This window comes from Heteronotia binoei, chromosome 1 (assembly GCF_032191835.1).
Source record: "Heteronotia binoei isolate CCM8104 ecotype False Entrance Well chromosome 1, APGP_CSIRO_Hbin_v1, whole genome shotgun sequence".
In the NCBI taxonomy this organism is placed as follows: Eukaryota; Metazoa; Chordata; class Lepidosauria; order Squamata; family Gekkonidae; genus Heteronotia; species Heteronotia binoei.
In genome coordinates, this window is record NC_083223.1 from 271,981,381 (window position 1) to 272,005,009 (window position 23,629).

At 46.0% G+C, this 23,629-nt stretch overlaps 1 protein-coding gene across 1 annotated transcript in view; it reads left to right on the forward strand.

Annotated features, from left to right (window-relative positions):
- Positions 1 to 812: 812 nt before the first annotated feature.
- LOC132583701 (uncharacterized) overlaps positions 813 to 23,629 on the forward strand; it is a 32,325-nt gene continuing 9,508 nt past the window's right edge. Inside the window, 1 exon segment of the mRNA XM_060255368.1 lies at positions 813 to 957. Within this exon segment, the coding sequence (XP_060111351.1) occupies positions 813 to 957 (145 nt within the window).

Sequence of the window (23,629 nt, forward strand, 5' to 3'; positions counted from 1 at the left end):
CACCTGGGTTTTTTTGGCCACTGTGTGACACAGAGTGTTGGACTCGATGGCCCATTGGCCTGATCCAACATGGCTTCTCTTATGTTCTTAGCCACAGCATGTTGTTGGAACTCTCTGTCTGGGGCAGTGATGCTCTATATTCTTGGTGCTTGGGTGGGGGCACAATGGGAAGGCTTCTAGTGCCCTGATCTACTGATGGGCCCCCTGATGGCACCTGGGCCTTTTTGGCCACTGTGTGACACAGAGTGTTGGACTGAATGGCCCATTGGCCTGATCCAACATGGCTTCTCTTATGTTCTTAGCCACAGCATTTTGTTGGGGCAGTGATGCTCTGTATTCTTGGTGCTTGGGTGGGGGCACAGTGGGAGGGCTTCTAGTGTCCTGGCCCCACTGGTGGACCTCTGGATGGCACCTGGGTTTTTTGGCCACTACGTGACACAGAGTGTTGGACTGGATGGGCCACTGGCCTGATCCAACATGGCTTCTCCTATGTTCTTAGCCACAGAATGTTCTCTCTGTGTGGGGCAGTGATGCTCTGTATTCTTGGTGCTGGGAGGGGAAACATGGAAGGACTTCTAGAGTCCTGGCCCCACCAATGGACCTCCTGATGGCACCTGGGTTTTTTGGCCACTGTATGACACAGAGTGTTGGACTGGACGGGCCATTGGCCTGACCCAACATGGCTTCTCTTATGTTCTTATGCCCCTTGGTTTCTGGTTGTGATTTCCTATTTCGTTTTGCCAAAAAAGGTGCATTTGCCAATAAGGGTTATTCTCTGATTTTTTTTAAGGTTCACCTCAAGGAACACCAAAATGAACGGCGGCTGTGGAGGATGCCGACTCATCGTGATTAACAGCGGTAACAGCGGCGGCGGCTGCGACTGTGACTGCGGCGACTGCTGCGGGGGAGGGAACAATTCAGGTTGCCGAGTGATCATGCTCCCAAATTCGTGCTGCGGTGGGTGTTGTCAACCACCTCAACCGATGGTGTACAGCTGCGGAGGAAACAACAGGGGCGGCTGCTGCGGCTAAGCGATCCAGCGAGTCTCCGAAGTCCAAATCTAAAAGCTGAAGATCCCTCTGAGATCCGCGGGAGATCCGGTTGGTTCTTTCCTGCTGCAGATGTTGCGATGCTCCCTCCCCATCCTCTTCCAGCTACTTACTCTTCACCTTCCCTTCCCTGCCTAGAGATCATGTGCAGCACATAATCTGTAAGAACGGAAAAGCAAATATCCATTGTGGGAAGATGATGCGTTCTTTCTGGCTCCCGACCGAGGAATGTGTTTATCTTCTGGGAGTGAGAATTGCTGTTCCTGCTGTAATGTCATTTTCTCTTCAGGGACAATAAAGCTTGAAAGCATGGAAACGTTCTGTGTTCTAGTGTTCATTGCAGAATAACAAACGCTTCTCCACCTAGGTTCCACATTCTGCCTCGCTACACTGTCCCAGAGGTCTTCATTCTGCTGTCTTCTTCTCCAGCAATAACCAGACAGTCCCTCAGTCCCGCTGGCATCTCTCAAAACAGAATTCCTTGCCGTTCTCTCACTAGGGATGTCTCTCGGGCCTGCAAAACCAGCTGGGCACCTGGGTCATCTCGGCTGCTCTTCTCTGTCTGGTGTAGTGGTTAAGTGTGCGGACTCTTATCTGGGAGAACCGGGTTTGATTCCCCACTCCTCCACTTGCACCTGCTAGCATGGCCTTGCGTCAGCCATAGCTCTGGCAGAGGTTGTCCTTGAAAGGGCAGCTGCTGTGAGAGCACTCTGCAGCCCCACCCACCTCACAGGGTGTCTGTTGTGGGGGAGGAAGGTACAGGAGATTGTGAGCCACTCTGAGACTCTTTGGAGTGGAGGGTGGGATATAATTCCAATATCTTCTTCTTCATCATCCCTGAGTAGCCATTCCTCTGGTTCAAAAGTTAGAATCTGCGACCTTACGCATGGCGCAGGTCGTTGGTCAAGATATTGGTGACGTTGGATTTAGATCCCACCCTAAACTCTGAATTTCAGAGTCACAGAGCCGTCACAATCTCTTTTATCTTCCTCCCCCACAACAGACACCCTGTGAGGTGGGTGGGGCTGAGAGGACTCTCCCAGAAGCTGCCCTTTCAAGGACAGTCCCAGAGCGGTCACAATCTCCTTTCCCTCCCTCCCTCACAACAGACACCCTGTGAGATGGGTGGGGCTGAGAGGGCTCTCCCAGCAGCTGCCCTTTCAAGGACAGTCCCAGAGCGGTCACAATCTCCTTTCCCTTCCTCCCTCACAACAGACGTGAGGCAGGTGGGGCTGAGAGAGCTCTCCCAGAAACTGTCCTTTCAAGGACAACTCCTGCCAGAGCCATGGCTGACCCAGGGCCATTCCAGCAACTGCAAGTGGAGGAGTGGGGAATCAAACCCGGTTCTCCCAGATAAGAGTCCGCACACTTAACCACTACACCAAACTGGCTCATGCTGCTCCAGAATCAATTCTGGCCTTCCGGTAAAATCTTCGGTCAGGAGAATTTCCTCCTCAGCCAGCAGGTCTGGCTCTGTGCATCCCTGGGCCAATTCAAAAACCAAAGTGCACTAATCCAAAGTAACAAACTCTTCACAGCCAGGTGCAGTAGTTTTGCACAGAGTAGAAACAGGAATTTGACTCCCACAACCTCAGGGTGATCCCAACCGCTGCCACCGTGTCAAGGACTTGGTCCATCCCGGCTCCGGTTGAGAACTCCTTGTTAAGAAAGGTAAGGGCAATACTACAGCAGGGGTGGCCGAACTGTGGCTGTGCGAAAGACTTGGAAAAGGTATTTCTCTTTTAAAATCAATTCTCCAAGCCAAGCCAGCTGGAGGCTTGGAGAACACCTTTAAAGTTGCTTTCTTTCCACCTCTCTGTCCCCTTCCCCAATTTATTTCCCTTCCTCCTTTCCTTTCCTTTCCTTTCCTTTCCTTTCCTTTCCTTTCCTTTCCTTTCCTTTCCTTTCCTTTCCTCCCTCCCTCCCCCTCCTTCCCTCCCTCCCTCCCTCCCTCCCTTCCTTCCTTCCTCCCTCCCTCCCTCTCTCCCTTCCTCCCTCCCTCTCTCCCTTCCTCCCTCCCTCCCTCCCTCCCTCCCTTCCTTCCTTCCTTCCTTCCTCCCTCCCTCCCTCTCTCTTCCTTCCTCCCTCCCTCCCTCCCTCCCTCCCTTCCTTCCTTCCTTCCTTCCTTCCTTCCTTCCTTCCTTCCTTCCTTCCTTCCTTCCTTCCTTCCTCCCTCCCTCCCTCCCTCCCTCCCTCCCTTCCTTCCTTCCTTCCTTCCTTCCTTCCTTCCTTCCTTCCTTCCTTCCTTCCTTCCTTCCTTCCTTCCTTCCTCCCTTCCTCCCTTCCTTCTAGCTCTCAGCATCTGATGTTTATTCTATGTGACTCTTATGTTTGGCCCCCCCTGCTGTTCAGAGAGACTAATTCTCACTGTAGCCTAGAAGGTGGGGGCCACCAGTCCTTTCTGACTACTCCCAATAGCACAGGAGTGAAAGGACAAGTTTCCTGGCCTCTCATGGAGTTAACAAGAAACAGCCCTGCAGGGTAGGACAGCAACCTGATTTTCCCAAACGAAAATGTTATCCAGTAGGCGGCGAAAGGTCCAGGCTCTGGACTTAGGCTTTGAGGCTAACGAAGGCAAAAATCCACAATGGGATAAAAATATAATTATTTTGATTAAGGTGAAAAAAGCAGGCAAGACGGAAGTGAAGGAATAAAGCAACAAACTCTATGCTGGTCCGACTTGGCTCGTACAGTAAAACAAAGTTCCACGTTACCAAGTGTAACCCAGAAGCTATTGGGGCCAGCAACAAAGAGACTCTGGCCTTCAGAGAAAGGTGGGCGCAGTAGCCTACAGGAGCAACAGGTCAAGATGGAGGCCACCAAATAGGGTTGTGTAATATGGTGGGTTCTTAGGCATTGATGAGGCGAGGCGGTAGTGAATAAGAGCTCTTTATTGGGTACTGCCCCTTGTTCCCAAGACCCAAGCTCAGTCCTTCAGGCTCCAATGAGCCAGGCAGGGACACCATCCATAACACATTGTCAGTTCCCAGGTGGGGGCAGGGGATCCCCCAGTTTGGAGGCCCTCCCCCACTTCAGGGTCATCAGAAACCAGGGGGGGGGATGTCTGCTGGACACTCCATTATTCCCCATGGTGACCAATTCCCATAGGGAATAATGGAGAATTGGTCCATGGATATCTGGGGCTCTGGGGAGCTGTTTTTTTTTTTTGTTTTTTAGGTAGAAGCACCAGATTTTCAACATAGCATCTGATACCTCTCCTCAAAAGACCCTCCAAGTTTCAAAAGGATTGGACCAGGGGATCCAATTCTATGAGCCCCAGAAGGTCCCCCTATCCTTCATTATTTCCAATGGAGGGAAGGCATTTAAAAGGAGTGCGGTCCCTTTAAAATGTGATGGTCAGACCTCCCTTTGGAGTTCAGTTATGCTTGTCATACCCTTACTCTGGGCTCCACCCCTAATATCTCCTGGCTCCACCCTCCAAAAGTCTCCTGGCTCCACCCCTAAAGTCCCCAGATATTTCTTGAATTGGACCTAGCCACCCTACCACCAAAGCTGAGCTGAGTAACCATTGACATCCCTCGTACCAAGTAGTCACTGAGCTCCAGAAGGGCAAACGCAACCTAACTTTATAGGGAAAGAATTCTGATGGCCCCCAGGCCTGATTGGACCAATCAGAAACCTGAGAGGTGACGTAGCTCTCTCTTGAGTTGCTAAGCACGTGATTTACAGGGGGACAGAAACATAAGAACACAACAGAAGCCATGCTGGATCAGGTCAAAGGCCCATCCAGTCCAACACTCTGTGTCACACATTGGCCAAAAAATTCCAGGTGCCATCAGGAGGTCCACTAGCGAGGCCAGGAGACTCGAAGCCCTCCCATTGTGCCCCCCCCCCCCAAGCACCAAGAACACAGAGCATCACTTGCCCCAGACATGAGAACATAAGAGAAGCCATGTTGGATCAGGCCAAAGGCCCATCCAATCCACCACTCTGTGTCACACAGTGGCCAAAAAAACAGGTGCCATCAGGAGGTCTCCCCCTGCACATCACGTGCTTAGCAGCTCAAGAGAGAGCTACATCACCTCTCAGGTTTCTGATTGGTCCAATCAGGCCTGGGGTCCATCAGAATTCTTTCCCTATAAAGTTAGGTTGCGTTTGCCCTTCTGGAGCTCAGTGACTACTTGGTACGAGGGATGTCAATGGTTACTCAGCTCAGCTTTGGTGGTTGGGTGGCCAGGTCCAATTCACTAGAAGCCCTCACCCTGTTGCCCCTCCCAAGCACCAAGAATACAGAGTATCACTGCCCCAGACAGAGAGTTCCAGCAATAACCTACTGCATGTTTATTTTACCACTTTTCCCTCAGGTGCAAATCATGTCTCCAGGGCTTTGGTATTTACTCTCTGAAAGACCAAGGTGAGAGGGAAGGCAGGAGTGGTACTCCCTTCCTGTCAGCGAGGTCCTTATAACCATTGTTTCACGGTCTCTGGGAAAGAATGCACAGGCCTCTTGAGCCTGAAACAAAGATTTTTATACAGGCAGAACTCTGGAAGAAACCCTCTTTGCTCATTATAACTTCCGCGGCATAATTGCTAACTCGTAGAAATTGCAGGCACACAAAGCATATGCTTGGCTGACATTTGACTGGAAGTTGTTTGTGCTCAGGGCCAGATTAAAACAGATATGGATACTTTGGGGCGGACTTAAGTATAGGATTGAAAACCCTGCGTCGGGAAATTCCTGGTGATTTGGGTGTGGAGCCTGGGGAGGGTAAGACTTGGGAAAGGGAATATAACACCATAGAATAGAAGAGCAAGGCCAATTTCACACGCACCCTTACGCTGCTCTCACGTCTTCTCCGTGTGGTGTCCTCTCTTTGTTTTAAACAATTTATTGGTAGCATATGGTTACAAAGCTTATCTATTTCTTAATTTTTTCTTTTTTCACATTAACCCATATGACATTTCCATCCCCCCTCCCTCCAATGTTGACTTCCCCGAGGTTATAAGTTCAAATCCATACTAAAGGCACTTCTGACTGCTCAAAGTTCCGTATATATATTCTTACAACTAAAAAAATGTCCAATATTTCTTTACTTTCCAAGTTTTCTCCATATATCCTTTAAATTTTCTCCACTCCCTTTTGAATATCTCTAAATCATAGTCTCTTAGTGTTCTGGTTAATTTGTCCATTTCACACCACGATAAAACTTTCATGGTCCATTCCCATTTCTCTGGTATTTTTTCTTGCTTCCAAAGCTGCGCGTACAAAGTCCTAGCAGCTGATAACAGGTACCAAATTAAAGTCCTGTCTTCTTTTGGGTATTTTTCTAATTGTAATCCAAGTAAAAACGTCTCTGCAATTTTCTTAAAATCATAGCCCAAAATTTTGGTGATTTCTTGTTGTATCATCTTCCAGAATTCTTTCGCTCTTTCACATGTCCACCACATATGGAAGAAAGAACCTTCATGTTTTTTACATTTCCAACATCTATCCGACATTTTCTTACTTATCTTAGCCAATTTTTTCGGAGTCATATACCACCTATACATCATTTTAAAACAGTTCTCCTTAATGCTTTGACAAGTTGATATCTTCATTGAGTTCTTCCAGAAGTTGTTTGTGCTCAGGGCCAGATTAAAACAGATATGGATACTTTGGGGCGGACTTAAGTATAGGATTGAAAACTCTGCGTCGGGAAATTCCTGGTGATTTGGGTGTGGAGCCTGGGGAGGGTAAAACTTGGGAAAGGGAATATAACACCATAGAATAGAAGAGCAAGGCCAATTTCACACTCACCCTTACGCTGCTCTCACGTCTTCTCCGTGTGGTGTCCTCTCGATTTTCCACTTTTCCCGATTTTCCATTGGTGCTGGGGGGGGGGGCAAAGTGGAAGGGCTTCTAGCCCCACTTGTGAACCTCCTGATGGTACTTGGGGGTTTTTTGGCCACTGTGTGACACAGAGTGTTGGACTGGATGGGCCATTGGCCTGATCCAACATGGCTTCTCTTATGTTCTTATGTGACATAGAGTGTTGGACTGGATGGGCCACTGGCCTGATCCAACATGGCTTCTCTTATGTTCTTCTGTGACACAGAGTGTTGGACTGGATGGGCCACTGGCCTGATCCAACATGGCTTCTCTTATGTTCTTCTGTGACACAGAGTGTTGGACTGGATGGGCCACTGGCCTGATCCAACATGGCCTCTCTTATGTTCTTATGTGACACAGAGTGTTGGACTGGATGGGCCATTGGCCTGATCCAACATGGCTTCTCTTATGTTCATTTGTGACACAGAGTGTTGGACTGGATGGGCCATTGGCCTGATCCAACATGGCTTCTCTTATGTTCATTTGTGACACAGAGTGTTGGACTGGATGGGCTATTGGCCTGATCCAACATGGCCTCTCTTATGTTCTTATGTGACACAGAGTGTTGGACTGGATGGGCCATTGGCCTGATCCAACATGGCTTCTCTTATGTTCATTTGTGACACAGAGTGTTGGACTGGATGGGCCATTGGCCTGATCCAACATGGCCTCTCATGTTCTTATGTGACACAGAGTGTTGGACTGGATGGGCCACTGGCCTGATCCAACATGGCTTCTCTTATGTTCTTCTGTGACACAGAGTGTTGGACTGGGTGGGCCACTGGCCTTAACCAACATGGCTTCTCTTATGTTCTTCTGCTCACTATTTGTGCTGGGGCTGCAGCAAACATCACGGTTTTCACGCAGCAAATGGAAACCGCTAAAGCCAGTTTCCATTTGCTGCATGAAAACCACAATGTTTGCTGCAGCCCTAACGCAAATAGTGGTAAATAGGGAGGACGCCGCGCGGAGAAGACGGACATGAGGGCAGAGTAAGGTGAGTGTGAAATCGGCCCTTGTATCCTGTAGCGCCTAAAAGACTAACAGAAATTTGCGGCAGGGGACGAACTTTCATGAATCACGTCTTCAGGTACCTTCCAATACCTGGTAGCTTCAAATTTCAGATTCGGTTTAAGTCTAAGCATGATCCTTAAGGATTCGACAATCTAGAGTTGGGGCTGACATATTTCACCATTCCCCACTCTACAAGGCTCTGCGGATTTCCCAAACTGCACTTCTTTTTGCTTCTAAAAGAATGAAAGGGAGCTTCTCATGAATGGCCAAGAACCACAGCACATTTTTTGGGGGGGGCCCCCAACAAAATGGCTCTTCAGAGGAGACCAGCCAAGTGGAAACATTTCTGGCCAAGGAAACAAGGGCCTCAGCAACTGATGGAGGATACTTTCTGCTGAGTACACCTCTCGCAACCAGGAAGGAAGTGTCCCAGCTGTATAATGGAAGGCTTAGGTTGAGCATTCCAAGCTAGCTTACCTTCAAGCCATTAACCTGTTTCATGTCTTCTGGGCAGCCAGATCATTATCTCTTAGGTTACCGTCTGAGTTGGCAATTAGTTTTTCCACTTTTGAGTAGAAGGTGGTGTGTGGTAGGTAGGGATGCCAGGCCCCCTGATGCGGGCAAGGGTTCCCCCTGTTTTGAATGCTCCTCTCTCTTCTTTACCATCTCTAAACAGGCAAGAACCTGTAAATAAATTGGTGGACCTCCTGATGGCACCTGGCGTTTTTTTGGGCCACTGTGTGACACATAGGGTTGCCAAGTCCAATTCAAGAAATATCTGGGGACTTTGGGGGTGGAGCCAGGAGACTTTGGGGGGTGGAGCCAGGAGACATTAGGGGTGGAGCCAAGATCCAGGCTGTGACAAGCATAATTGAACTCCAAAGGGAGTTCTGGCCATCACATTTAAAGGGACGGCACACCTTTACAATTCCTTCCTTCCATAGGAAATAATGAAGGATTGGGGCACCTTCTTTTGGGGCTCATAGAATTGGACCCCCTGGACCAATCTTTTTGAAACTTGGGAGGTATTTTGGGGAGAGGCACTAGATGCTATACTGAAAATTTGGTGCCTCTACCCCAAAAAACAGCCCCCCAGAGCCCCAGATACCCGCAGATCAATTCTCCATGATTTTCTATCTGAAGAAATCGCCATAGGGAATAACAGAGTTCCCAGCAGACATTTCCCTCCCCTCCCCCCGCTTTCTGATGACCCTGAAGCGGGGGGAGGGCCTCCAAACCAGGGGATCCCCTACCCCCACCTGGGGATTGGCAACCCTAGTGACACAGAGTGTTGGACTGGATGGGCCATTGGCCTGATCCAACATGGCTTCTCTTCTGTTCTTATGTGACACAGAGTGTTGGACTGGATGGGCCATTGGCCTGATCCAACATGGCCTCTCATGTTCTTATGTGACACAGAGTGTTGGACTGGATGGGCCATTGGCTTGATCAACATGGCTTCTCTTCTGTTCTTATGTGACATAGAGTGTTGGACTGGATGGGCCATTGGCTTGATCCAACATGGCTTCTCTTATGTTCTCATGACATACCTGTGTCATCTGGAAGTGACGTAGGCACATTGGGGGGACACATTCTGGTTTTGGGGTAGAAGTTAATTCTACCATAGAAGTTTTGACCATAAACCAGAGCATCGCCCTCAATGTGCCTATGTCCAGGTGACATGTGTGCATCGCATTTGTTTCTAGCTTTTCCCTTCCCTGCTCCCGTTAGGTTTGCACCCACCCCATGCCCAATGTCCCAACAGACTTGGCAAACCTACCTGTAGGCCACATCTGACCATATCCCATCGCCTAAATTCTTGTAATAGCCAGGGCTTTTTTTGAGCAGGGATGTAGTTCCAGCTTGCTTGGCACCAGGGGGTGTGGCTAATATGCAAATGAGTTCCTGCTGGGCTTTTTTCTACAAACAAGTCCTGTGTGTTACAATGGTGATGTCACGGGGTGTGGCCTAATGTGCAGTTGATTTCCTGCTGGGCACATTCTACAAAAAAAGCCCTGTGTGGAACAATGGTGATGTCAAGGGGTGTGGCCTAATAAGCAAATGTGGTTCTGCAGGGCTTTTTCTACAAAAAAAAAAGCTCTGCAAGACCATAATCTCTTAGGACCTTTTGATTTCCTCTAAACTGCCCAGCCAGTTGGACAGAATTTTATTCAGCTTTTACTCTGGGTGTCCTGTAGGTGATCCTTGGATTATTTTTAAAGAAAGGGGCAAAGCCACATATCATTGGCCCCTTGTTTACCATTCACAGAAGAACCAGGGCTGCACGGTGGAGCATTTATTCGGAAGAGCGTGCAGACGGGTCCCAAGCATAGTACCTCCATTTAGAAGGATCGCAGAGCCAGTTTGGTGTAGTGGTTAAGTGTGTGGACTCTTATCTGGGAGAACCGGGTTTGATTCCCCACTCCTCCACTTGCACCTGCTAGCATGGCCTTGGGTCAGCCGTAGCTCTGGTAGAGGTTGTCCTTGAAAGGGCAGCTGCTGTGAGAGCCCTCTCCAGCCCCACCCATCTCACAGGGTGTCTGTTGTGGGGGAGGAAGGGAAAGGAGATTGTGAGCCGCTCTGAGACTCTTCGGAGTGGAGGGCGGGATATAAATCCAATATCTTCTTCTTATCTTCTTCTTCTTCATCTAAAGCTGAAGTACTGCAGTCCTAAACTCTTCTCATGACCTGAGCTCGATCCCCAGTGGAAGCTGGGTTTTCAGGTAGCCGGTTCGAGGTTGACTCAGCCTTCCATCCTTCCGAGGTCAGTAAAAGGAGTCCCCAGCTTGTTGGGGGGAAAGTGTAGATGACTGGGGAAGGCAACGGCAAACCACCCTGTAAGAAGCTGGGTTCAGGTAGGCGGCCCGAGGTTGACTCAGCCTTCCATCCTTCCGAGGTCGGTAAAAGGAGTCCCCAGCTTGCTGGGGGGAAAGTGTAGATGACTGGGGAGGGCAACGGCAAACCACCCTGTAAGAAGCTGGGTTCAGGTAGCCGGCCCGAGGTTGACTCAGCCTTCCATCCTTCTGAGGTCAGCCAAATGAGTACCCAGCTTGCTGGGGGGAAAGTCTAGATGACTGGGGAAGACAACGACAAACCACCCCGTAAAAAGTCTGCTGTGAAAACGTTGTGAAAGCAATGTCACCCCAGAGTCGGAAATGACTAGTGCTTGCACAGGGGACCTTTCCTTTCCCAGGTAGCACATCCCGAAAAAGCCTTTTCCACCTGAGCGCTTCTGCGATCAAGACAGAGAGCACTGAATTTGAAGGACCCGCACTCTCAGGTGGTAAAAGAACATATGATCCTATTTGAATTGAAACAGAGCTACGACGTGTTTGTTATTATGCAATGAACACTAGAATGCAGGTTTCCGTGCTTTCAGAGTTTATTGTCCCCAAAGAGAAATGTCAGTACAGCAGAAAAAGCAATTAAAGGAGATCTTCCATTCCCAGAAGATAAAGAGATTTGGCGTTAGGTAGTGAGAAAGAGCACACCATCCTCATGTTTGCTTTTATGTTGTCGCAGATAATGTGTTGAACATGATCTCTGGGCAGAAAAGGGAAAGTGAAGAGTAAGAAGTTTAATAGGATGAGGAGGGAGCATCACAACGTCCTCAACAGGAAAGAACCACAGATCTCAGAGGGAAGCTTCAGCTCCTAGGTTAGGATTTTGAGGACTTCCTGAATTGCTTACTAGCCCCTGTTTCCTCCGCAGCAGTACACCATTGGTTGACAGCACCCACCACTGCATTGAGCCGGGAGACATATCACGCTGCAGTTGTTATTATTTCCCCCACAGGAGTTGCAGTCGCAGTCGCTGTCGTTATTATTTTTGCAGATTATGATCATTTTGTTGCATCCACCACAGCAGCCGTTCATTTTGGTGTTTCTTGAGGTGAACCTTAAAAAGCAACCAGAGAAGAACCCTTATTGGCAAAGGCGTCTTTGCTAAAGGCTCAGAGAGAAATAGGAAATTGCAACCAGAAACCAGGGGGCACTAAACAGAGGGGCACTTAAGGCTTTTCTGTCACTGTGGGTGGACAAAACAGTGTCTGTGCTATACTGTTTCAGCCCAAATGCTACGACTTCTTTTGTAGGAAAATGCTTCTTTTGTAGGAAAAAAACAATTAATCCCCTGATCACAGAGAAAAAAAGCCCTACCGTTTTAGTAAGATAGCAAGGGGTTATGCTGTAATAGGTACGAATGTTGGACTATAACTTGGGAATCCTAAATTCAAATCTTCTTATTGGAAGACACTGGACAAGTAACTGCCTTTCAGACTAAACTGTTCATGGGTCTGTCATGTAACCTAAAACGTAGAAGAGAATATCTAGAGATCTTGCCTTGAGATCTATGGAGAAAGAGCAAGACAAAAATGTGTTTTCTAGACTGAGGGGGCAAGCTAGAAGCCCTCTCTTTGGCTTCACAGGATCTTCATTGAGGCTAGATGGCCATCTGACAGAAATGGAGATTCTGTGAATTTAGGAGGAGGTATTTGTGAGTTTCCGGCATTGTGCAGGGGGTTGGACTCGATGACCCTGGAGGTCCCTTCCAACTCTATGATTCTATGGCTTCTAGGTTTTTCTGTGCGAGGAATTTTCTTTCTCTATGGAGGATTGTTGATGAGCCCCATCCTTCATTCTGAAGAGGTACTAGCCAGGCACTAGGTAACTATGAAACCCCCTTTCCTGTGTCTTCGGAAAAGAAGATAGAAACTGTATGAAGTCAAGCAGAACAAACTATCACTCGTAGGAGATCAGTGGGATAAAAATACCCCTTATATATAAATAGAATCATTTGTAGATATGACTGCCAATCATAGCCTCCACATACGCAGGTAGTACACCTCAAGTGCCAAAAGAGCTTCTGCTTTCTTGCTCAGCATGCAATGTTCCAAGAGACAATCGGTTCATCTTAGTTATACCCAGAAAGGCATTTTTAATGTTGTTAAAGGAAGCAGTATGGGATAAAAAAAAAAGGTAAAGGTAGTCCCCTGTGCAAGCACCAGTTGTTTCCGACTCTGGGGTGACGTTGCTTTCACAACATTTTCACGGCAGACTTTTTACAGGGTGGTTTTGCCATTGCCTTCCCCAGTCATCTACACTTCCCCACCAGCAAGCTGGGTACTCCTTTTACCGACCTCGGAAGGATGGAAGGCTGAGTCAACCTCGAGCTGGCTACCTGAACCAGCTTTCACCGGGATAGAACACAGGTCGCGAGCAGAGGGCTCCGACTGCAGTACTGCAGCTTTACCACTCTGTGCCACGGGGCTCTTTAGTGATTTTTAGGGATAGGATTCCCTAAAAACTGTTCTATGCATTTAAACTGTCTGCTACATTCAGAGTTGAGTCAAAGTTCTGTCAGAACCAGTAAAGATCTGACAAGGGCTTGTACCAAATGGCCTGTATGGCCCCTCCCAGCTCTGTGATTCTATGACAATAGAACAAAGGGGGCTTTAACTCTTGTATGCTCATACACTGAAAATCTTGGTCCTCTAATGGACTCAAATCTAGCTGTTCTGTTGCAGACCAGAACCCTCTGGAACAGTAAGGATTCCATCTGTCTAAAATATCGCATTGCCTTACAAGACAGCCAGTTTCGTGTAGTCCTATGATTCTCTGCCGAGATGACCAAGGAAGCTTTGGATCTTGAACGCTCATACGGTGAGATTCTTGTTGGTCTTCAAGGCTCTACTGGACTTAAATCTACCTGTTCTGCTGCAGACCCACACCCTCAGGATTTCATCGGTCTAAAATTTCATATTGCCTTGCATCCTTATATACATTGCATGAAGTCCTACAGTTCCCGCATAAAAAGAGAGAGAGAAAAGCTTACTTACCCTGTTCACAGATTGAAGAGTCAACGAAGGCAAGCGAAGTCCAGCAAATGAGGAACCAGGCCCACTGGCGGCCTTTTTATACAGCGCCGAACAATCTGACCCCCAGGAAATGAGACACTGCTGCAGAATTCCTTATTTACCAGCCCAATTTTTTTTACCCTTGGTGGCATCTCCCAGTTTGAATTAATTGATTCAATTGTAATTTTTTTCTAATACAGAGAGCCCCAAGGGTCCTGAGGGTGACTATAATAATGATCCAGAAATTCCTGTGCCAATACTAGAAGGCAGCAGTGCCCAGAAGACGGTTGAGAAGGATATCTGCCCTAATACGGATAATGACAAAGAAGAGACGTTTCTTGTGATGCATCCAGGGGAAAGAATCATTATTATGTGGGGGAGGAATGAGTGAATTTCTTGCAATGTGCAGGGGTTTAGACTATGTGACCTTGGTAGTCCCTTCCATTTCTATGATTCTATGAAAAAGCAGGATTTGTAGCTGCTAACTGCCTGGAGTTGGGAGTAAGCAGTGATGTGGCTAAGCTTGCGGATGACATTAAATTGTTCAGGGTGATGAGAACCAGAGAGGATTGTGAGACACCCCAAAGGGATCTGTCGAGGCTGGATGAGTGGGCGTCAACGTGGCAAATGAGGTTCAACATGGCCAAGTACAAAGTAATGCTCATTGGGGCCAAAATCCTAACTATAAATACAAGTTGATGGGGTGCGAGATGGTGGAGAATGACCAAGAGAGAGATCTGGGGGTCATGGTAGATAACTCATAGAATCATAGAAGGGATCTCCAGTGTCATCGAGTCCAACCCCCTGCACAATGCAGGAAACTCAGAAATACCTCCCCCTACTCACTGAAAATGTTGAGACAGTGTGCGACTGCAATAAAAAAGGCCAACACTATGTTGGGAATTATTAGGAAGGAAGTTGAAAACAAATCAGGAAGTATCATAGAAATCGATGGTGCGGCCTCATTTGGAATACTGTGTATAATTCTGGTCAGCACACTTCAAAAAAATATTATAGCATTAGAAAAAGGGCAGAAAAGGGCAAGTGGAATGATTATAGGATTGGAACACTTTCCCTATGAAGAAAGGTTAAAACACTTGGGGGCTCTTTAGTTTTGAGAAACATCGACTGAGGGGTGACATAAAGCAGGAGTCAAGTGGCACCTTTAAGACCAACCAAGTTTTATTGAGAACGTAAACTTTTGTGTGCTCTCTCTATGAGGGGTGACATGATAAGAGATTTACAAGATTATGCATGGGATAGAGAAGGTAGAGAAAGAAGTATGTTTCTCTCCTTCTCACAATGTCATGGATATTCAATGAAATTGCTGAGAAGTCAGGTTAGAATGGATAAAAGGAAGTCCTTCTTCACCCAAAGGGTGATTAACACATGGAATTCACTGCCATAGGAGATGTTAGCGGCTGCAAGCACAGACATCTTCAAGAGGGGATTCAATAAACATATGGAGCAGAGGTCCATCAGTGGCTATTAGCTGAGCCCTGGGAGAGATGGGGAAAGATGTGCTGCTGAAACAGTGAGTGTTTGTCTTTTCTGAACTGCTTTTTCTTAACCGCTGAGGGGGAATTAGCTGGGTGCTACTCTGTGGGAGAAGGGAGTCTGTGTTTGTGTGGTTGCTGTGGAACTGCTGTTCATTTTGAGTGGGCTGTAGGTGATTGCATCTGATGATGGGGAGTGTTTCTGTTGCCTAGAGCTGACTGCTGGCCCCACCCTTTTTACATTTATAAGGCTGCACTTTTGCCAGAGGCACGAGCCTTTGGCATGAACCGAAGGGCAAGAGCTAAAGGGCTCTTGGCCTGCAGCTCTTAGCATGGGAGCTCTGAAAGAATCCAGAAGGTCCAAGGTAAAATTGGGGAGTTGGAATGCTTAGTGTTGGGGGAAAATATAGACATTATGGGTATTTCAGAAACGTGATGAAATGAGGAGAATCGGTGAGACACGGTGATTCCTGGATATAAGTTATATCGGAAGGATAGGGAGGAAAGGGTTGGAGCTGGGGTGGCTCTGTATGTCAGAGAGGGCATACAGTCCAGTAAGACTGAGCTCAGAGAATTAGATTCCCTTCTAGAAATGCTTTGAGTTGAAATAGTGGGCCCAAAAGGAAGTTTAATTCTGGGAGTTCATTATCACCCACTGGGTCAAAAGATAGAGGGTGATAAAATGACGAGAGAATTAAAGATTGTGTAAAAACTGTGTCATAATAGGTGATTTTAACTGCCCGCACAATGATTGGGACAATATGTGTTTCAGTTGGGAAGAAGAGATTGAGTTTCTAGAGACTCTCAATGACTGTGCTATGGAGCAGATGGTCACGGAACCTACCAGGGGTGGGGTGATCCTGGATTTGGTCCTAAGTAATGTTCAAGACCTGGTGAGAGATGTAAAAGTGATTGCACCGCTGGAGAGCAGTGACCATAATATTATTGATAACATTTGTATACATAGGGAGTTGCCCCAAAAGACCAACACAACCACTTTTAACTTTAAAAGGGGTAACTTCTTTGAGATCAGGAGGCATGTGAAGAGGAAACTGAAAGGAAAGATAAATACAGTCAAAACCCTTGGGGAAGCTTGGAGATTATTCAAAACTATCATCTTAGAACCTCAGATAAAATATATATTACAACTCAGGAAAGGCACAAATAGGTATTTTAAAAAGCCTGCATAGTTAACAAACAAGTAATGGAAGCTGTAAAAGGTAAGAAGGGTTCCTTTAAGCTGTGGAAAGCTAGTCCAAGTGAGGTTAATAAAAGGGAACAGAAGCTGTGGCAAATCAAATGCAAGTCTGTGATCAGGCAAGCAACAATGGACTATGAGGAACATATTGCAAAAAACATAAAGACCAACAATAAAATTTTCTTCAAATACATTAAAAGCAGAAAACCAGTGAGGGAGGCAGTGGGGCCCTTGGATGACAGAAAGATAAAAGGATTACTGAAGGAGGACAGGGAAATGGCTGAGAAACTAAATGCACTTTTTGCCTCCGTCTTCACTGTAGAAGATGAGAAATGTTTGCCCACTCCAGAACCGCTTTCAGGAGGGGTGTTGAAAGACCTGAGTCAGATTGAGGTGACGAGAGAGGATGTCCTATGACCAGAGTCTTGTGAGAACAAATTCTACTTTGTGAACTACTGGCATTAAAGTTGTGAGCTACTGCATAAATTAGTGTGCTCTGGGGTCATCCTTCCTGAGCTATGACAAAAACGCATGAGCTGGAGGCTAAAAATCTGTGAGCTAGCTCATGCTAACTCATTTTAGGGAGAATATTGCCTATGACTGATAGATAATTGAAAAACTTGTAAGTCCCCAGGCCTGGATGGCATACATCCAAGAGTTCTGAAATAACTCAGAAGTGAACTTGTGGATCTCCTGACAAAATATGTAATCTTTCATCGAAATCTGCCTCCATTCCTGAGAACTGGAAGGTAGCAAATGTCACCCCCATCTTTAAAAAGGGTTCCAGAGGAGATCCAGGAAATTTCCAGCCAGTCTGTCTGACTTCAATACCGGGGAAGTTGGTGGAAACTGTTATTAAAGAGAGAAGTAGGCACATTGATGAACAAAATTTAGTGAGGAAGACTGTTTTGTAAGGGAAAATCTTAGTAAACACAATTTTATTGATAACATATGGTAACCATATCCATTAATACCTTCTTTTTTATCTATCCCATATGCTATTTTCTAGTCCCCCCTCCCCCCCATTACTTGACTCCTGCCGAAGTTATATACTTGAAATACTAACATTTAAAGGTACCCTTAAACCATAAGAACCTATATTCATATTCTACTTTTTTCTAGTATTATCATTATCAAAAAATTGTCCAATATCTTTTTATATTCCATTCTTCTTCTACATAACATCTAAACTTTTTCCATTCCTTTTCATACACTTCCAAATCATAGTCTCTTAAGATTCTTGTTAGTTTGTCCATCTCACTCCATGTTATAACTTTTACAATCCAATCCCATTTTCCTGGTATTTTTTCTTGCTTCCATAACTGCACATACAATGTCCTAGCCGCTGAAAGCAAGTACCAGATCAAAGTTCTATCTTCTTTTGGAAATTTTTCCATTTGTAATCCCAATAAAAAAGTCTCTGCTACTTTCTTGAATTCATATCCCAAGATTTTTGAAATTTCTTGTTGAATCATCTGCCAATACTCTTTTGCTCTTTCACAAGTCCACCACATATGGTAAAAAGAGCCTTCATGTCTTCTACATTTCCAGCATCTGTCTAGCATCTTTTTATTGATCTTTGCCAATTTTTAGGAGTCATATACCACCTATACATCATCTTAAAACAATTTTCTTTTATACTCTGACATATTGATAATTTCATAGAGTTCTTCCAAAGATACTCCCATGTATCCATCTGTATTTCTTTATTTACATTGATTGCCCACTTAATCATTTGAGATTTTACTACCTCATCTTCCGTAGACCATTTTAACAGTAACTTACATATTTTTGAAATTAATTTTTCATTATCTCCAAGCAGAACTTTTTCCATTTCTGTTTGCTCACATCTTATTCCTTCAGTTTTGATATCATTCTCCACCAGGCTTTTTATTTGTTGCATTTGAAACCAATCATATTTTTATTCAACTCCCCAGCAGTTTTCAATTCTATTCTGCCACTTTGTCTTTTTAGTAATTGATTGTATGACAATCCTCTCTCTTCACTGGTTTCAGCTGTATTTTTTATTACTTCTGCTGGCACTATCCATAATGGTTTTCTCTCATCACCATATTTCTTGTACTTCATCCATGTATTGAACAAATTATTTCTGATATAATGGTGAGAAAAAAAACCATCCATCTTTTTCTTCCCATAGTACATATAAGCATGCCAGCTGAATTTATTTCCATGAGCTTCCAACATTAAAAGTTTGATATCCAACAGCATCATCCAGTCTTTTATCCATACTAAGCAAACTGCATCATGATATAGTCTTAAATCTGGTAGCTGGAATCCTCCTCTCTCTTTAGCATCTGTTAAATTTTTCATTTTAATCCTTGGTTTCTTCCCAGCCCATACAAATTCTGAAATCTTCCTTTGCCATTTATTAAATTGTTTCCTATCCTTCACAATCGGAATGGTTTGAAACAAATACATTATTCTCGGCAGAATATTCATCTTAATTGCAGCTATTCTGCCCAGCAATGACAGATTAAGTTGATTGTAAGGGAAAATCTTGTCTCACTAACCTGTTAGAGTTCTCTGAGGGGGTGAACAAACATCTGGACAAAGGGGACCCAATAGATGCTGTTCACCTTGACTTCCAGAAAGCTTTTGATAAAGTTCCTCATCAAAGGCTCCTTAGTAAGCTCGAGAGTCATGGAGTAAAAGGACAAGTCCTCTTGCGGATCAAAAACTGGCTATAATAGGAAATAGAGAGTGAGTATAAATGCTCAGTCTTCGCAGTGAAGGACGGTAAGCAGTGGGGTGCTCCAATGCTTTTTAACTTGTTCATTAATGATTTGGAATTGGGAGTAAGCAGTGAAGTGACTAAGTTAGAACTGAGAGAAGGAAGTACTTCTTTACTCAAAGGGTGATTAACACATGGAATTCACTGCCACAGGAGGTGGTGGTGGCTGCAAGCATAGCCAGCTTCAAGAGGGGATTGAACATATGGAGCAGAGGTCCATCAGTGGCTATTAGCCACGGCTTATTGTTGAAACTCTCTGTCTGGGGCAGTGATGCTCTGTGTTCTTGGTGCTGAGGGGGCAGTTGGAGGGCTTCTAGTGTCCTGGCCCCACTGATGGGCCTCCTGATGATGCCTGTTTTTTTTGGTCACTGTGTGATACAGAGTGTTGGAGTCGATGGGCTATTGGCCTGATCCAACATGGCTTCTCTTATGCTCTTGTGTTCTTATGTCTTTTCCTTATCTGTTGGCCTTCTTGACCCACTTGCCTGCTTCCAAACCTCAGTGTTTCTCTCAATGAAAACATAACAAACAGGATTGATAAAGTCGTTTAATGCTCAAGAGAAGATAGACACAGGTGGCAGCCTTAGCTGGTTGGATTTGCTGAAAAGCATGATCAGGGCGCTCCCCCCCCCCCAGCAGGAACACACAGGAACGCAGTTCCGGCTAACTCGGTTTCAGAGGGTATGTCTTAATATGCAGATAAGCACCTACCGTTTTTTTTCCTACAAAAAAGCCCTGTGCGAAACATTGATGATGTCAGGGGGTGCGGTCTAATATGCAAATGATTCCCTGCTGGGCTTTTTCTACAAAAAAGCCCTGAGTGGAACAATGGTGACGTAAGGGGCGTGGCCTAATACACAAATGAATCCCTGATGGGCTTTTTCTACAACAGAAGGCCTGCAAGCCTTTTGTGGAACCCCTTGATTTCCTCTTTTAGAACCCCTTGATTTCCTCTGAGCTGGCCAGCCAGTTGGACAGAATTTTTCACAGCTTTTACTCTGGGTGTCCTGTAGATATCCTTGACTTATTTTTGAAGAGAGAGGCAAAGCCTCATATTATTGGCCCGTTGTTTACGAGGCACAGAGTAACCAGGGCTGCATGGTAGAGCATCTTTTTGGTAGAACATGCAGACGGGTCCCAAACACAATACATAGCTTCTCCATTTAGAAGGATCTCCGGTATCGCATCCTGAAAAAGGCTTTTCTGCCTGAGACCTTCTGCAATCAAGGCAGAGAGCACTGAATTTGAAGGACCAGTACCAAGGGTGGAATTCTAAGAGGAGCTCCTTTGCATATTAGGCCACACACCCCTGATGTAGCCAATCCTCCAAGAGCTTACAAAAAAGAGTCTTGTAAGCTCTTGGAGGATTGGCTGCATCACAGGGTGTGTGGCCTATTATGCAAAGGAGCTCTTGCTAGAATTCCACCCCTGACCGGTACTCTCAACTGGTAAAAGACACCAGATTATATTTGAATTGAAATAGAGCTATGAAGTGTTCGTTACTATGCAATGAACACTAGAACGCAGAACGCTTTCCATGTTTTCAGGGTTTATTGTTCCCAAAGAGAAAAAAACAGTACAGCAGGGAAAGCAATGAAAGGAGAGCTTCCATTCCCAGAAAATCATGATCTCTGGGCAGGGAAGGGAAGGTGAAGAGTAAGAAGTTTAAGAGGATGGGGAGGGAGCATCGCAACAACTTCTGCAGGAAAGAACCAGCCGGATCTTTCATGGATCGCAAAGGGAGCTTCAGCATGTAGGTTAGGACTTTGGCGACTTGCTGGATTGCCTAGCAGCTGTAACAGCCGTCCCTGTCGTTTCCTTAGCAGCGGCACACCATTGGTTGACCCATTGGTTGACACATTGACATCGGTTGACCCATCGGTTGACCCATCGGTTGACCCATCGGCTGAGACATCAGGTGACACATCGGCTGACTCATCGGTTGACCCATCGGTTGACCCATCGGTTGACCCATCGGCTGAGACATCAGGTGACACATCGGTTGACACATCGGTTGACAACATCCACTGCAACCTGAACTTGGGAGACAGACCACATTGCAGCCGCCGTTGTTCCCTCCCCCACAACAGTCGCAGCCACCCCCGCTGTTGTTTGTCATTATGATGCACATGCATCCACTTCCTCCACCTCCGCAGCAGTTCATTTCTGCCTTTCTTGAGGGGAACCTGAAAAAGCAACCAGAGAAGAAACCTTATTGACAAACGCACCTTTGCTTAAAGGCTCAGAGAGAGATAGGAAATCACAACCGGAAACCAGGGGAGGCACTAAACGGGGAGACACGTTTGGCTTTGCTATACCGTTTTAGCTCAAAGTTTCTTTTGTTTTGTAGGCAAATAATAATAATAATCCCCTAAGCAGAGAAGGAAAACTTTTGGGACAAAAGCGAGTACTTATGATTATGGTGTAACGAGTAAGAATGTTGGATCAGAACTGGGGAGATCTAAGTTCAGATCTGCTTACTGGTTGACACTGGACAAGTAATGCTACATACATGGAATTCACAGCAACAGGAGGTGGCGGCTGCTACAAGCAAAGCCAGTGTCAAGAGGGGATTGGATAGACATATCCTTCTTCTTCATCATCATTACACGTATTTCAGTAAAGCATCTCACTAAATCCTATAGTACCCAGCTCCCCAGCATAAAGGAGAAGATATTGGATTAATGTTTCGCCCTATCCTCTTAATCTCAGATTCTCAGAATGGTCGCAATCTCCTTTACCTTTTCCCCACCACAACAGACACCCTGTTGAGATGGGTGGGGTGAAGAGAGCTTTTTACAGCAGCTTCCCTTTCAAGGGCAACTCCTGTGAAAGCTCTGGCTGACTCAAGACCATTCCAGCAGCTGCAAGTGGAGGAGTGGGGAATCAAACACGGTTCTCCCTGATAAGAACATAAGAGAAGCCATGTTGGATCAGGCCAATGGCCCATCCAGTCCAACTCCCTGTGTCACACAGTGGCCAATATAGACAGACAGACAGACAGACAGACAGACAGACAGACAGATAGATAGATAGATAGATAGATAGATAGATAGATAGATAGATAGATAGATAGACAGACAGACAGACAGACAGACAGACAGACAGACACATATCACTGTCCCAGGCAGAGAGTTCCAACAATAAGCTGTGGCTAATAGCCACTGATGGACCTCTGTTCCATATTTTTATCTAACCCCCTCTTGAAACTGGCTATGCTTGTAGCCGCCATCACCTCCTCTGGCAGTGAATTCCACATGTTAATCGCCCTTTGGGTGAAGAAGGACCTCCTTCTATCCATTTTAACCTGACTGCTCAGCGATTTCATTGAATGCCCACAAGTTCTTGTATTGTGAGAAAGGGAGAAAAATCCTTCTTTCTCTACTTTCTCCATCCCATGCATAATCTTGTAAACTTTTATCATGTCTCCCCGCAATTGACGTTCCTCCAAGCTAAAGAGCCCCAAGCGTTTTAACCTTTCTTCATTGGGAAAGTGTTCCAAACCTTTAATCATTCTAGTTGCCCTTTTCTGGACTTTTTCCAATGATAAGAGTCCACTCACTTAACCACTGCACCAAACTGGCTCTCAAGAGAGACACAGGGAGAAAAAGCTTACTTACCCTGTTCACACCTTGAAGAGTTCGTGAAGGCAAGGGAGTGAAGAACCTGTTTCACTGGCAGCCTTTTTATAGAGCGCCGAACAGTCAGACCCCCAGGAAATGAGGCAGAGCTGGGTAATTCCTTATTTCCCAACCACATGCTTCCCCTCTCCTTTTGGTGGCATCTTCCGCTTGGAATTAATACAGAGAGCAACCAAATCCTGAGGGTGACTATAATGACGATCCTGAAATTACTGTGCCTATAATATAAGGCAGCAGTGCCCCGAAGACAATTGAGAAGGATAGCTGACCTAATAAGGATAAAGACAAAAAGAGATGTTGCTCGGGATGTATCCAGGGGAAGAGTCATTGTTATGTGAGGAGAGGAATGAGTGAATTTCCTGCACTGTGCGGGGCTAAGGGTCAATGTGACCAAGTACGAGGTAATGCACTTCGGGGCTGAAAGTCCTAACTACAAATACACATTGATGGGGTGTGAACTGGCGGAGGCTGACCAAGAGAGAGATCTTGGGACTGTGGTAGATAATTCACTCACGGCTGGTGCTAGAGCTTTTGGTGCTCTAGACCAGGGGGCCCCAAACCCCCCGATCCGTGAACCTGTAGCGGTCCGTGTTCGGTTAGCAACTGGGCCGTGAGATGCACAATTATTTCAGTATATATTACAATGTAGTAATAATAATAATAATAAAAAAGATGACATTGGATTTATATCCTGCCCTCCACTCCGAATCTCGGAGTGGCTCACCATCTCTTATATCTTCCTCCCCCACAACAGACGCCCTGTGAGGTGGATGGGGCTGAGAGGGCTCTCACGGC